The sequence below is a fragment of the Pavona decussata genome, unplaced genomic scaffold (genome assembly GCF_977016875.1).
Source record: "Pavona decussata unplaced genomic scaffold, jaPavDecu1.1 SCAFFOLD_223, whole genome shotgun sequence".
NCBI classification, from domain to species: domain Eukaryota; kingdom Metazoa; phylum Cnidaria; class Anthozoa; order Scleractinia; family Agariciidae; genus Pavona; species Pavona decussata.
The window spans coordinates 2,528,458-2,544,795 of record NW_028145628.1 but is presented as its reverse complement, the minus strand read 5'-3'; the positions used below and the strand labels follow the sequence as shown (position 1 = coordinate 2,544,795).

The following is a 16,338-nucleotide window of genomic DNA, read 5'->3' as shown; positions in this document are numbered from 1 at the left end:
AAATACTAAATGAACTAAACTAGAGTCTTCATAACTGGAGCGAGTCCGTGAGCAAAGCAAAGGTACAAAGGAGTTTTGGACAAGAAACGATTGTTTTCAAACTCTGAACCAGCCGCAAAAAACTGATCCTATATTTCGCAGCAATAATTATTTACCGTATGGCACAAAATTCTATTATCGATATTTTAAAAACATGAACAAGTGTTTGTGTATATTAATTTTAGCATATTTTTCATTGAAACAACAAAATACGTTCAAATCATTGTACATTATATTGGTAATTTAATTTTCTGTGATGCAGTAAATTGTTGTGCAATATAATTTACAGCCCGCTTTGAGTAGCTGGGGAAGGGGAGGAAGGGGGGGGGGGGGGGGTGGTGCGCATTGGCAAGTTATTCCCTAACACAAGCTGATAAAGGGTCTACATTATAACCATTTTTGTTAAAGGAAACCTCCACTCTTGAAATCAATTAAATTTCATTGGAAAACATGGAAACAATATTTCTGTGTCGGACAAAACAATCAAATTTCAAATTTCATTGGAAAACATGGAATACTATTGCTGTGTCGGACAAAACAGAATTTCATTATGGTCTATTTTTCATTTTAAATTTCCCAGGCGCCGTCATCTTGAATTTCCTGACGTCATATGGTTGGACAATTGTTTGACACACAAGAATTTCTGCTTAGTGACAAGAGCGGCAACTGTATGACGCCATAAAATCTAAAATAGCGGCACTCAGGAAATTCAAAATCGAGAATAGGCCATAATCATATCTAATTTAGACATTATTTCCGACAATTTACCATCAATTTGCTGTCGGAGTGGAGGTTCCCTTTAAAATTACACATTTTGATCTGAAATCAGGTCAGGGTTTGGACCACCGAGCTGCATACCACCACCAAAAATTCCGTAGAGTATCCCCCCAGGAGTTTCTTTTGTACTCAGCTGACTAAAGAACACCAGAAAACAGATGAACAATCCTGTTGATTCAACCAAAAAGAAACCCAGGGTGCACTGAACTTAAATTCCTAGTACTTCCTGGCTGGGAACTGACCTTCATTTTTGGATGATTTGTCTGTCCTCTTCTCCTCCTTTATTTTCTCCTGCTCAAGTTTGTCATCTGCGGTATCTGAGGGTCAAAATGAAAAATTAACCGTTCGCCTTTTCTTTAATATCAGCATAGAAATTAATATGTTGGGTTGTCAATTTTAAGATAGTATTCAAGCATTACATTCTTAACAGTATATCTTGGAATCAATTCTTTGAACTAACATACCGTAACAGTTTTAATTAACTATTTTGCATTTTTTTGCCTTAGGATTTAAAGTGAGTACATATGTATACAGGGCAACCGTCATTACAGCGCAGCTACTTGAACTGTGCCGCTTGGAAGAAAGTTAACCAATCACTTCTAATAGAAAACAAAGAATCCTGATGTTGTTGATTGAAGTACTTAAACAATACATCTGCGACAAAATTTGAAACAACTGTGAACTTGTGCCCCCCTAAGGAAACTGTCCCATTTTCTGGTTGGTCAGTGAGAGTCTTTACTTTTAAGTCAAATGAATCTTTTTAGTTACAGACTTTTTCAAGTTTCACGATACTTCCTAGGTTTTTGATGGTCTTATTGCCAGACATTCAACTTAGAGTGAAGCGAGATGGAGAAATTTACGGCAATGGTCACTGACATTCCCAACTTCTGTGAGATCGTGTGCTGGAATTGCACTGTGTAGGGGTGAGTCCGCAAATGATTGCCACAGAAATAAATAGTAGTAGCCACTTTGTGCGAAACGCTTTGGCAGATTATAATATCAACAATTCCTCAATCAAGGGCTACAACATCAAAGTTCAAATTCAGTTCAAATTCATGCATATGTCAAGAATTCGAAAGGAACATTTTCAGTGAAAGTAGTTTGATGATTTATGTTGTGTTCAAACGTTTTGAGTAACATTCAAATGAGAGACAAAGCCCAAGCAATTATTAGGAATTATTGAATTTGGAACGTTACATTTGTGTGGAGCTTGCTTCGAACACTTCATGAACACTTCATCGCATGCTAATATTTAATTGTAAACTAGAAGTAAATAAAAAAGAGTCTTTTTATGCTTGAATTTGTAAGTATGTTTATACTTGCGATTTTCTTTTTATGATTTTAGAAAACCTGTTAGTAAAGAACCGTGTTGTCAGGTTGCAACATCGAACCAATTGACAGTAAGAAAAATTTGGGATCGAAACTGATCAATCAAAAAACTGCACAGCTTACAGTGAGGTCCACATGTTCAACTCGGGTAAAATTTATTAGCAAATGTTTTGTCTAGACACTGCAGTGTTATTGGTCTATTTACCAACAAATTTCAGATCCTTTGTTGTCTGAAAACATTGTGATTGGTTGGCTTTCTACCAAGTGGCCTGGTTCGAGTAGTTGGACTGTAAATAAACCATACCTATTTGATCTGTTTTATTTACAATCAGTCTACGTCATGCACATGACTGAAATTTCCGAGAATGAAACGAACAGTCAAATTCCTCTTAATGTAATATTAACTTTTTTGGGTTTTTCTGGAATCTTTCCAAAAAGACACAGTAAGTTTAAAAACAAACAAAAATTATTCGGAAACAATTAATAATTATTGTGATTTTTAAAATACTTAATGCTGTAATAAAATAGAGAAATTTCTACAGGAATTCTGAAATCTCGCGGGCAATGTTCAAAACTGACATGTAAGTTTCAAAACTCCCTTTAAATCTCAAAAATACTGGACATGCATGCTGTAGATTGACTGAAACTTAAAACTTAGATTTTCGATAATAATATTAACAGTTAAAACAAACACAATGTATCAATCATAAGGAAATTTCACTATTATTCTACTCTTGCCCTTAAAATAGGCCATTGTGATGCAGACACTACTACCACATTTGAACTGCAGCCTGCAGTTTCATCTAATTCAACAGAAACTCAAGATAATCTGTACCTAAGCTAAAGTACATGTAGGTAAAAGACCCAGGACATTATCAGAACAACTTGCAGGTGCAAAAAGAAGGTTTGAAATGGATTTGAACCCCTTGACCTCTGCATTACCAATGCAGTGCTCTACCATTTAAGCTGTCAAGCCAACTGGGAGCTGGTCACTTTGTGAGATCATAAAATTCCCATTGAAGATCACAAGATTGAATTTATGGAATGACCATCAAGCCTAACTGTTTTTCAGGCTTTCTTCCTGAAACTACTTTTAAAAGTTTCATTTGAAACTGCAATGGGTTTTCATCTATTGGTGAAATTTGACCCTTTGCATTACTTTAAACAAACAAAAGAATAATGAGAAGCAATTTAATTCTGCAAGAGGATCACACCTTTGCCAAATATAACACTGACCTTGATTATAGTGAGGCCATCCTTGGAAAACATAGGGATCACATAAAATATTTGCCACAAGGGAAGCTGCCATGGTACTTGCAAAAGACTTCCAATCATCGCTTACAAACTGAATGAGACCTCTATCACTGGCCACACCTTCCACTAACAGCCACTCCATCTTACCATCATGGGCTGCTGCAAAAACATCTGACATAAAGAGGAAACGGGTTCACGCCATTGCTTCAACTTAACTGTATGTATTTATCCTGGTCTGTTCTTAAAATAACCTCGGGGAAAAGATATGGCTGGCCCAACGCTCACAGTTACTGCTTTACATCTTTGCTCAGTTCAAAAAGTGGAACACTGGAGAGAAGGCCGAGAGATCAAGATAGGATAGCCTGCAGAACAAGTGTTTCCGTGGAGTTTTCTGCACTAAAAAAGCCGATTTCTTTATTCTGGATGCAGGCGAAATGAGATAAGAGCAAACGAAAAAAAGGGGGGAGGGGAGGAGAGACGCTTTTCTCCTCCTTTGTATTTATCACTCTCGTCCTAATTCCGGGTGGTAAAACAGCGACAAATGCACGAATGGAAACTGCTGCGCTGGCTAAAGAAAGGAGGGAGGACAACTCTGTTGAGGTGACTGATTCTCGTTCGGGAACCAGTAACTGTCCAATCTGAGGATGGCAGCCTAGGTATTTTGCCGAATACTGAACGTAAATAACCTTGAGGATCTGTCCCTGTACAAGAAACCTTCTGAAAGGGTATATTTTAGATTGTATTTCCTGTAGGTGCCTGAACGTGAACTACCAACTGAGCTATCAAGACAACTGGGAGCTGGTCATATTATGAGTTCATACCATACCCGAGAAGGATGAATTAATAAATAGAGGAAATAATTATTTGAGCAGTGGATAAAAGATAAAATAGAAGAAAGATCGTCACAGTTATTTACGCGACTTAAGAGAGAATGTCTGTGAAGACCGCGTGATATCAGTAAAATGTGGCACATGCTTCAAAAATTCAAAATCTTCATATTTCGCTCAGAGATACCCTATGATAAGCCAACAAACGTGATATATTTTTTTTGTTCAAAGCTGGCTGTATTTTCAAGAAAATTCTCAAAAACTGTAACGGGCGCCGACCGTCATAAAATGGCGGAAATTAGTGCGTCGAGTAACAACACAAGAACTTCGCTCGTGTAAAGCGCAAAAGGAAGCACGGTTTTTTCAAATTGGTATATTTGTGTAAGAGACATTGGCAAAGGATTCAAGTCTAAAGCCACGATTGTTTACCTAACTGGGAATGCACGGCACGAGTTTGAAAATCACCAATATTTCATTGATTAAAAATCTCATTTTAGAGCAGTTTTTCAATAAACATTTTTCCCATGCGGTATAACTCAGAAGCGCTTGAAATTAAGGCTGTGATTAGTGGAAATAGTCTTCTTTTCAAGGATATAAAAATTAGTCTGGGGCTTTTAACTTCTGCACGGAAAAAACACGCTCTATGTCGAGAAAAATCACAAACTCCACTTGTCAACAAACACAAATAATCGAATTAGAGTCTGTTATCGAAGCCAATATTCCAAGCAAATCTTAGTGCTTAGCACCGTATTTGATTTGAAAGTTAACATTACAAGTTTACCTTGCAAAACTTGTGGCTGTAGATTGCTTTTCATCGCCGCTCTCCCTTCAAAATTGTTATCTTCCCTTCGACCATGTTTACCAAAGCGCAAGTAATCAACAACCATACGTATGACTCCCGCATGAAACATTACAGTTCCTGACAGATTCAACCATATTTGAGTCTCCACGCAGCTATAGCAAATAAGGTAACTCAATTGTACGATTAAGAACGATGATGCGATTATCTATAGTCGCGGAAGGAGAAATTTTGCAGCCCGAAGACGCACACAAGAGGAATCGTCTGTAGAATGAGACGATCATGTTTGTCACGCAATGAGACCGAGCGCGCAGGACACCCAACAAAATTAACAACCAAATTATATTTTTTCCGCGGCAGTTTGTCTGCGTCCGACTTCGAGCTTAAAATCCCCTAGCTGACATGGTACTAAATCTGTTACCAGCTTTTTTTCTTTTAGAATGGGATTTTTTAGCACAAATTTTTTACAAGCTGATGCTTTGTACATCGTGCACGTGCAGTGGACAGAATGGTACCACTGGGGGCTTAATAGCCCGGCCTTGCCTGACTTGATCGACGAGACTAAAACAACAAAAGAGAACCGCATTTAAAGGCAATTACAATTACTTCTTTTCTGAAAATAAAAAAAATAAAAAAAAAGTTTCTAGAATAATATTAAGCACCGCAGGGTTCTAACCACGGCCGCACCCATACTCATGGTCAGAAATATTTAGAGAAGAAGGTTAGACCCTCAAATGGTTCGGATGGCCACGTTGAAATTTTTATGGCGGCCCCGTCTCCAACTTGGAGATGTAAAATAACCACTGTAATGAGCCCTGGATATGACCACTCTCAGTACCAGCGATTAGTCTGAAGGGCTTCTGAGGGAATATAATAAGACTACAAAATTGTGTAACTGTTAGAGTTCAGTTTATTTGAGAGAACTTAACGGAGTTCTTCACAGATTAGTAGCTATGGCTATAAAAAGTATCCATAATAATAATAATAATAATAATAATAATAATAATAATAATAATAATAATAATAATAATAAAAGCATAAGCGTTGCATTTATAGTTGGGTTTCCAGGAAAATAAGCATGTTGGTTTCATTTACGGAAAAAAATTTAAGTTCGTGATAAACATTATAATTAAATTATCGCATACCAAAAACAGGCTAGTTATTAAAAATGCGAGCTTCTTGTTGCAAGTATATGTTAATTTTTTTCCGACTTAGGGCTTTTCGCGCAGTTTGAAAATAAGACACAACTTTTAAATTTCATATTGACCTTCCCCTAACATGAATTAGCAAAACTACGTTGCCTTACGGGAAAATTTGTACTTGTTGGCTCTGGTACGTCTTAGATAGTCTCCGAAAGCGCCTTGTTTATACCGCGGTCAGCCTTGCGCGATTTCCCTTTGGCGTAGCTCGATAAGGTATCGTTGGGAACCTCTCTACCACCCAATGCCCAAAGAAGAGGGATGAACTGGACAGATGGTCATGCCCGAAATGTCACAAGGTGCAGTGAAAATTGAAGCCCGTGCAAAAATTAAGTTGATCTCCGACTCAACATCACTTACGCCGACAGACTGTGTGTGTGTGCTGAGATGCTTTTTCCACATGAAAGCAACGGGAGGATAAGGGCACTTTTTTTCTTTTGCTCTCGGCGTCTTCGTTTATCTTGGGAGCACTCTCCCCCAGCTAACCTCTGAAGAGAGCAATTGATATCCATTCCATGTGTTATCCGGAAGGACAACGTGGCTGCGCGATCATCTGTTTGTTTAAAAATTTTGAATGACGCGATGGTCATTATATTATTAGGATTGGTTCACCTTATTAAATTTGGTTTTCTGTAGTGTTGAGCGCTTCCGCTTTTCCCTTCCCATTATTTTATTACTACTTTCCTTCTTCTAAATTTTACATTTGTTTATTTCCTTCATTTCTTCCTTTGTTTGCTTACAAGTTCGTTTTCTTTCTTTCTTTTTTTCTCTCTATCGTTCGGGCTGCTTGTCTGTCGGTCGGTGGTTCTTTCTTCCTTAACCTAGCTCGTTCTTTTTGGCGTTTTTTCCATTTGTTTTAAGAATTTTAGATCACAGAGTGTCTTTTTTAACAAACCAAAATTATTTCCTTATCCGCAAAACTTGTGTAACACCTGAAGGAATATTGGTAACCAAGCCTTCCTTGTAAGGAGTGTGATATGTCATTGCGTGACATACAAATAATATACATAGATTGAAGAAGTCAAAACGACAGTGTCGCTCAGTAATCGAAAATCTCGCTCAATGGTCATTTTTTTTACGATGAAACAAGCTCAGTTGTACGTTAGAGAAAGATAGCAGATATGGTGTATTTGAAACTACGAAGAATAGCGCCGATGTTTGTACAAGAGCCACCCAGGTATCGTTCAGATAGTTGTTGATTTCGTAAACTCGCTGTCAGAGGGAAGATGGTAATTTTGAAGAGAAAGTAGGAATGAAAACCAATCTACAGCTACTGTTTCAGCAAGGTAAACTTGTAATGTTGACCTTCTAATCAAATAGGTGCTAAGCACTAAGATTTGCTTGGAATATTGGCTTCGATAACAGAGACTAATTCGATTATTTGTGTTTGTTGACATGTGGAGTTTGTGATTTTCTCGACATAGAGCATGGTTTTTTCGTGCAGAAGTTAAAAGCCCCAGACTAATTTTTATATCCTTGAAAAGAAGACTATTTCCACTAATCACAACCTTAATCTCAAGCGCTTCTGAGTTATACCGCATAATAAAAATGTTTATTGAAAAACTGCTCTAAAATGAAATTTTTAAACAATGAAATATTGGTGATTTTCAAACTCGTGCCGTGCATTCCCAGTTAGGTAAACAATCGTGGCTTTAGACTTGAATCATTTGCCAATGACTCTTACACAAATATACCAATTTGAAAAAACCGTGCTTCCTTTTGCCCTTTACACGAGCGAAGTTCTTGTGTTGTTACTCGACGCACTAATTTCCGCCATTTTGTGACGGTCGGCGCCCGTTACAGTTATTGGTAATTTTCTGGAAAACAAAAGCAGAGCTGAACATAAGAAATACACCACGTTTATTAACTCATCATAGAGTATGTCTGAGCAAAATATGAGGGTAGTCAATTTTTGAACCCTGTGCCATCACTCACTCGGTCATGAAAAAAAGGCGCTCTTAAGCTGTTGCTAAAACAAAATCCTGGAAAAAAATTCACGATATGACCAGCTCTCAGTTGGGTTGATAGCTCAGAAAAGATACTTAATGAAAGTTAATTAAAGGTGGCTTACCACAGTTTTGAGTAATAATAAATTTCTTAATGCACGGGTGTCACATAAGCAATTGCACAATTGATCAACATTGATCTTCGGACAATTTCTTTTCAAAAGCTGTAAGACAGATTTTAAGATATTTTTCAAAATTCCCATTTTTGACATTTTTTTTGTTATCCAAAAACCTCTCTTACAGATTTTTGTTTTAACTTGAAAGAACGTTTATTTGGATCCAAAGTTTTAAATGGTAGGTTTTTGAGTCGGGGTTGTACAGGGTGACTATTGTTATTTGTTCCCTCATGATGAGTATTATTTATTTGAGTATTTTTTATTATATTGATTTCTGGTTCTGTTTATCTAAACCCGGGTCCTTTTAATCTAAACCTTTCTCTTACTCACCTAAACGCCAGAAGTGGACTGGCGCAAGCGACCTTAATGGTAGTCTCAGAGTAGCATTCTGATCAACTAGCAATGAATGATAACTAAACTGACTTACCTTCGCCTTCCTCGCTAAGCACATCGGCATCACAATGTACTCGCACTTGCCATTCAGCTTGGTTTTCCAAAGGAGCTTTCCATCCATCAGATGCATGTCTGATGAGCTTGCCAAAATTTCTGCTCACAGGGGCTCTAAAGTCAGGGGTTGTCAACTTGGAAGACACCAGTATGTCTCCAATGTTGATATTTTCAGAATTTGAACCATGACAGGTGTCCACAGAAATCACAGCCTTGGGTCGCAAGACCCTACTAGCATTTATTACATCAGGTAAAGCACCACCTGGAGCTACAGAACGTTTGGAGCATTTTATCAATGCAATCTTAAGCTTCTCCTGGTCACCACTACCCATCGCTCCAAAGTAGACATGACCAATGTCTTTGTGGTAAGCCTTGAAAGGTTCATCGAGATAGGAATAACAGCTTAAAAACTCACAGTCCTCCACAGTCACTAAAAGAACATCAATCGGGAGTTGAACTTTGCTCCAAGCTATGCAAGTGTTAGGAAGATCGCTTGTCTTGGGAAGCTTAAAACAGAGTTGTGGTGGCTTGCCATTGCCAGCACTAGAACTGCCTTCCCTATTCTCTTTTATTTTGGTTCCTAGATAAGAAAAAAGAAAGAGAACAGAAAAAAAAATCAACATTCAAGGACAACAAAGTACAGTTTTAGACTTACAGATGGCTTGGGATTTTGATTAATGCTAACTGACAATACTTAGTAAATAAACACCTTCAGGCGGCTGGTATGTCGGCTGATAATGTCCGCGGTTGAGACATTGTCCGAAAAATGAATATTTGGCCGAGAAGCGAAGCTTCGAGGGCAAGTATGAAATTTTGAGGAAAGAAAGGGGTTTATTTATTTGATAACCCTCCCATTAATTTTAGTATCACGCAAAAACCGCTCGTAAAAAGCCAGTGCTGATCTGATGGCGGATGCGCGCGATTGACGTAAACAAGTACATTTGATTGGTTTCCAGTAACTTCACTGTGATTGGACCAAAACTTGACAAACTGACTCAGTTTGCTAAGGACTAAATCTGAAAGTCTACTCGTAACTTCCTACACCTTCAAAGACGTTGACAGCATGTTTTGGTGACATTTGTGTACTTTCCGGAACGGCATTTGCGACCAGCTTTTTGCTGTAAACATGACTGGACATCTACAAAACGAGTTTGTTTTTCTTCCATGTAAACCAAAAAATATGAAAAGGTGAAACTCTTGAGCTGGCTTTTTTTCCGCTGGCTTTGTTTCTTTTCAATAGAAATAATAGGAGGGCAAATATAGACGCAGGCGGGGGTTATTGCGTGATAACCGTCCTGTGAATTTGCACCACGTGACGTAAAGTAGCCAATAAAATCGCGCGAAAATTAATGGGTGGGTGATAATGTTAATTAGCCCAAAAACAGCCACTTCCTACAAATATATTTTGGCAAAAAAGCTGAAGCAAGGGTTTCAAGTTCTAATCAGTTCTTTTGAGTTTCAATAACATTGTCAAGTGTAGCATGAATTGAATCAAAATCCCAAGTGTGGTACGTGACAGATAAATTTAGTGTACAGTGAATTTGATTGTTTCCTGTCAAAGGGATGAAAGTCATAGCTAGAGTTTTCACAAGCTCACAATTACAATTAACTGCACTGAAAGTTATTAGAGGTAAAGAGCAAGCTATAACTCCTCACACATTTCCCTTGTTTTGAAAGATCCTAATCTTCTCTCCATGTTTAGCTTACATGTGTGTTGGAACAATATTGTTTTTAAGATTTTTTTCTTTATTTAGAGAGACAGGAGACACTGATCTAATTGCGGGTGAAAAGTAAATGTAAAAAACTTTTTAATCAAACTATTTAACTGATATAATTACGTATAATTATCTAACTAAAAACTTTTTGCCTTGACATCAGGAGTTCTAAACACTCGAGAAAATGAAAGCATGACACCGCACCTCATATGATTCTGGGCGTTAAGAATCTCTTCCGAAGCACTCTCCCTGTGATGTTCTTTTGATTTTTCTCGTCAGAAATTAATCAGCGGATTCTTAATTGATCAACCACAGCGGTTAACAGACATAGTAACGCAGTATTATGGCACATGTATGTGATGAATATTGGTGTTAGCCCATCCTTAATTAAACATGTACAGGTCCCAGTTGTTCAAAGAGTGGATAATTTTATCCACTGGATAGGTCGCTATCCGGCTGATGAAATGTGTGCAAGATTTCCCTGATACTCCCATGATTTGTGGATAGAGTAGAAGCATATGTCGAATTTAAGTATGGAATTGTGTAGAAAGCTTGCCAAAAGCATTACTTGCAGTACATCTGCTCCGCTGGATAGTGACTTATCCAGTGGATAAAGTTATCCATTCTTTGAACAACTGGGGCCAGGTGTGTAAATGTCAATTGAAGTGACAGTAGAAAAATCTGGTTAGCTGGCATTATTTGATACAACTATCTTCCTCTACCTGGTTTGGGTCGAAGGCTGACATAGTGATGCTCATGCAGGTGTCCAAGTACAAGCTGGCTGCTGCTGGCAAAATCACATTCTGGGCGGATAGTTAAGTCATGTGACAGACTGCTGATCACATGGATGCACGTTTTAAAGCAGTTTGCTGCGGCATGGAGAATGATGTGGTCACCCCATGTACCATCAGTTGCCATGTTTCTCAAGTAATCAGCCCAAGACAGATGTCCATCTACAAAGTTAAACAGTTCTGTCCCATCTTGCTGTAAGAGAAGAAAATAATAATAGCAAATATTAAAGTATGTTGGGCTACTTTATCCTGGCAACTATGAACTGGAGGGCAGAGCTTTTCACTGAATTATGTACACCAGCTGTTGCTCTAAGAAATTTAGCATTGGATGGTACAAAAGCCACAAAATTATTCAGTAAGTTAAATGCTTTGTTTGCACTTGGTCAGGACAATCAAACGGTTCCATAATTTAATTAATTCAATTAGTTTAATTAGTAAATAACTGGAGCATTGAATACAACGCAATTTCAGACTTCTGCTTGTTTTTAAGCGCCCAATTGTGATATCAGCCCTTGAGTTGTACTGACTGTCCAAGAGATAACAACCATTTTAGAACTGGAAAAAAACTGAAAAATTTCTTGCAAAAATGAAATCTGCGTGAATGTGGCAATTAAAACTTGATCGAGGTATTTTTGAGCAAGTGACACAGGCATACTAATTAAATAAGAATAAAGAAAATCCAAATTCTCCTAACAGAAATGAAGCGCAATGACCTTCAGATTCATAATTAATGGATGTCACACCACTGCATTAAAGGAAACTAAATGTGGCAGCTAAGGCCACTAAACTACATTCATGTGACACACATTCTGCATATGCTAGGATTTGAATGGATGTTATGTTTATTGTGGTGAATTCATTATAGAGGGGTTTTTTTCTCAGTCAGCTGCTTTATTATTGGCATTAGCAAAAAAGAAGACTCCACGTTCTCCCATTTATTGCTTTGTATAACCGCGTATTACGGCGTATACCTTTAGAGGTGTCTTGCGTCCAAGCGATGTGGCGTGTCCAGTTTAAATTATAGATACCTAAACCGCTATATCAATTTAAAGCTTGCTGGCTATCAAACTATACCAAGAATTTTGAAATAAGATGAATTGCCAAATTTTTTACGACCTCTATATGCAAGTGTCCGAATCACCTTTTCAAAGCTACAAGTCAAAGTGAATTTTGTTTTATGCAAATTTAATTTCCTCCTCAGTTTCCGGACCCAAAGCGCTAAAACAGCGTGTCTGCATTTTGCCATTTTCAATTGCAGTGGTGAGCTGTAACAACCCAAAGGCCCCTACAAAATAGAGTGCCGCCGCCACATGCCTCGGCCATGCATGCACTGTTCACCCACACTTGCCTCGATTTTAACTTCGCCTAAATTACATTTAGCCACATTTACAGGACATTTTCGAAATAGGATTTAAAATAAATGTAGAGTTATCTTACAAAATTCGCTCTCTGAGAAAAAACATTTTGAAAAAAAAAATTCGCAGACATATTTTTGTTGTTTATATGTTAAACTATTGTAGCTACTTTCCAAATTTGAAGGCAAACGAACAAATTCCCTTTGAGTTTTAGCTCTTTTAAGTGTCTCCTTAAAGTGAAAAAAATGATTTGCGAAAACAGCGCTAAAAATTCAACAATTCAATTTATTTCAAAATTCTTGATATAGTTTAATACTGCCCACTCTATAAGCTTTAATTTGATATAGGGGATTAGGTATCTACAGTTTAAACCGGACCTGCTTCATTGCTTGGACGCAATACACCTCTAAAGGTAGACAGTAACCTTAAACAAAAGCAAACTCATTTGTATGTTGACATTACCAATAGTAACTTACCAGTGTAGGGTTCTCCTTAAGGAATTGGACTATGTGTTGCCTCAATGTTCCTTGAGAGATTTGGATTCCTTTCACCAGATCCAGTTGCTCTGATAATGCATAGAACATGCAATTCCCACATCCCTCATTATCAGAAATTCTGAAGCCTTTGTCTGAAGCAATTTTCTTCATCTCCTCTGGAAGCTTTTTTAAGCTGATGATCTTGCCTGCATGTTGCATTTGCTTAAGATCACCAAAAATGTGTTTAGTTGTCATAACCAAACCTGCCAATGAAAAGGAATGGAAACAAGGATAATGAATGAGTTACAGGCATCAAATCAATTGTCATGTTTTAGTTCATTCAGCTCAACACCACCAATAACAAAAACCAGCAACACTGAAGTAAATTACTTCTTCAAACATTCTGTATACAGATTCTCCCATAAATAGCTACAAAACTAGTTAAGGTGAGGACATGTGAAATAATTTAAAACAACCAAAATGTATAAAAAATGGAATTATGAACTAATTATTAGTCATACTATCTAGTTAGAAATTCTATAAAAATGTTGTATCAGTCATCTTCACATTGTAGACTTATTGTAGAATATCAAGGAGAATGCATAAAATTAATATTAAGTTATTTCTATTTCTTGCAAGGCAGATGCAGCTAAGTTTTGTTTTTAACTAACTTTGAGGTGTCTGGAAATTGCTTGAAACACCACTCGTTCTTTAAGTCTGATATAGGTTCTGAAACCATTGATGATTCTTGGATAAATTCAAGGTAAAAGTTTGCCAAATGTTATTATAATAATTATTAAGATCACATCCAAACCTCCTTTGTTTTGCCCTCATGAATTATCAACGAGTTTGCAGAGAGGGACACTTTTAGAATCATTTATCCGAAGGTTTCATAGTAAAGCTACCTTGATGATCAGCTGTCGATGCCTTCAATAAATTCTCTGACTGCTCACTGGTGTTTCCTGTTTCCCCACTTTCCGCTCGTTTGCGGTCATCTCTAATTCCAACTGCAAAAACAATTTCCATTACTTATAAGTCCGCTTTCAAAAGCTCTGTTTACCATCACAATTGAAAACACAGATCAGATTTTTTCTCTCTGGTGATTGTTTCATGGAAAGAATGATTGATCCAGCTAGTGGATTCAAAAATTTATTGCTGTAAACCTACCTTGATGCTCTGCTGCCAACACCGTGAAAACCATCTTTGACTGCTCACTGGTGTTTCCAGTTTCACAACTTTCAACTTGTTTGTTATCATCTATAATCTCAGCTGTGGAAAAAAAATTTCATTACTCCTAAGTCCACTCTCAAGAGCTGCATTGACCATCAAGATTGCAGAGACACATTTTTTTCTCTCTGCTGAATGTTTCATGGCCAAAATCACAGCCTGTGAACAGCCTTACAAGTGGGGTATAGGGCCCCAGACTGTGCTAAGCTCACCAATTTTTCTCTTCCCATATGCCTCACTTTGGGAGCCTGCTCAGGCTACCAAACTCATTGATCCAGAGGTTTCAAATTTCTGTAAGCCTACCTTGATGATCAGCTGTCAATGCCTTCAAAAAAGAGTCTGGCAGCTCACTGGTGTTTCCTGTTGCACTACTTTCCACTTGTTTGAGGTCATCTCTAATTCCGACTGCAAAAACAATTCCATTAGTTCTAATTAGTCCACTTTCAAAAGGTCCATTTACCATCGCAATTGAAAACACAGATCTTTATCTCTGTGATTGTTTCATGGAAAGAATAATTGATCCAGAAGATTCAAATCAATTTAAAACATATCACACGTGCATCCTAATCTAATTCTTATTGGCATCATCATAGTACATTTCTCAACATACGCGCGGCCGTGCGTCCATCCAATGATGTGTGCAAGTCGGATGGGGGAAGCATGCGCACGCTATATTATAAAAAAACTTTTTACGGAGAGACAACACCATAAAAAATGTATATTTATAAAAGCTTGTCGAAATTTAATGAAACGTTAAGATTAAACCAATCTGAGAAACCACTTTCACCTTTTTTTTGTACAGAAAATTTTGTAATTGATCAGGAACAAAACCTGTTTCCAAGGAATCATTTACTTTATTTTCACTATATCATAAAAGAATTGGTTCATGCTTTTAGCTGTGCGTATATCAAGTTATGGATGCACTTGGGAAGTTTGGAGAGCTACCCTTCCAGCAACTCTTACGCTTCTATTGTGCTCTCCAAATTCTCCAAACGCATGCAACCATAACTCGATATATGCACGCTAGGCATGAACCAATTCTTATCTAAACCTACCTTGATGCTCTGCTGCCAACATCGTCAAAAATGTGTCTGACTGCTCACTGGTGTTTCCTGTTGCACTGCTTTCCACTTATTTATGATCATCTCTAATTCCAACTGCAAAAAAATTTCCACTACTTGTAAGTCCACTTTCAAAAGGTCCAATTACCATCACAAATGGAAACACAGATAATTTTTCTCTCTGGTGATTGTTTCATGGACAGAATAATTGATCCAGAGGATTCAAATTGCTGTAAACCTACCTTGGTGCTGCGCTGCCAACACCGTGAAAACCATCTTTGACTGCTCATTGGTGTTTCCTGTTTCACAACTTTCAACTTGTTTGTGATCATCTCCAGTTTCTGCTGTCGAAAAAAATAATTCTTTACTCCTAAGTCCACTCTCAAGAGCTCCGTTGACAATCAAGATTGCAAAGACACATTTTTCTCTCTGCGTAATATTTTATGACCAAAATCACGGCCTGTGAACAGGCTTACAGGTGGGGTATGGGGCCCTAGACTGCGCTCAGCTCACCGATTTTTATGTGGCTTATTGTAATTTAGGCAAAAGTCAAAATCAAGGCAAGTGCAGGTCAGCAGTGCCCGCATGGCCGGGGCATGCGGGGGCGGCCACTCCATTTTGCTGGTCCATTTCGCATCTGTTCACTTGCGGGAGCTTGCGCTGTCCAAGTTTGTTACTCCCAGTCCCTCCCACCCTTTTGGTAAGTATGGTTTTGTGGTGTATGTGGTTCGTGTTTTTTGTTTGTATTCTCAGCTCTAACTTTCTGTTATATTCCACTGATCTCTCAGCGTGACGGTGCCAGGTGGTTGCCGCTCACAGGGTTGCCATGGTTTTGCACCTAGCTTGGGTCACTTTACCTGTGGCGCCACCGGTCTTTCAGGCACCGACCCCTAAGCTCATCTACTGAGAATGAGTTTACA

The 16,338-nt window shown here is 37.9% G+C and overlaps 1 protein-coding gene and 1 long non-coding RNA gene across 8 annotated transcripts in view; one reads left to right on the top strand and one right to left on the bottom strand.

The window, feature by feature from the left end:
* LOC146459138 (uncharacterized) overlaps window positions 1-16,338 on the top strand; it is an 84,453-nt gene that overhangs the window by 15,064 nt on the left and 53,051 nt on the right. The window lies entirely within an intron of this gene.
* LOC146459146 (uncharacterized) overlaps window positions 1-16,338 on the bottom strand; it is a 41,915-nt gene that overhangs the window by 24,455 nt on the left and 1,122 nt on the right. The window contains exons 4-13 of one of the 7 annotated variants that reach the window (XM_085090030.1): window positions 15,661-15,762; window positions 15,413-15,514; window positions 14,661-14,762; window positions 14,298-14,399; window positions 14,036-14,137; window positions 13,131-13,393; window positions 11,231-11,492; window positions 8,774-9,373; window positions 3,382-3,570; window positions 1,059-1,133 (exon numbers count right to left, since the gene is read on the bottom strand). In XM_085090030.1, coding sequence (XP_084946156.1) covers window positions 1,059-1,133; window positions 3,382-3,570; window positions 8,774-9,373; window positions 11,231-11,492; window positions 13,131-13,393; window positions 14,036-14,137; window positions 14,298-14,399; window positions 14,661-14,762; window positions 15,413-15,434 — 1,717 coding nt within the window. In that variant the 5' untranslated portion in view covers window positions 15,435-15,514; window positions 15,661-15,762. The remainder of the gene's footprint in view (window positions 1-1,058; window positions 1,134-3,381; window positions 3,571-8,773; window positions 9,374-11,230; window positions 11,493-13,130; window positions 13,394-14,035; window positions 14,138-14,297; window positions 14,400-14,660; window positions 14,763-15,412; window positions 15,515-15,660; window positions 15,763-16,338) is intronic. The other 6 variants (XM_085090032.1, XM_085090033.1, XM_085090031.1 and 3 more) reach the window with 6 other exon arrangements.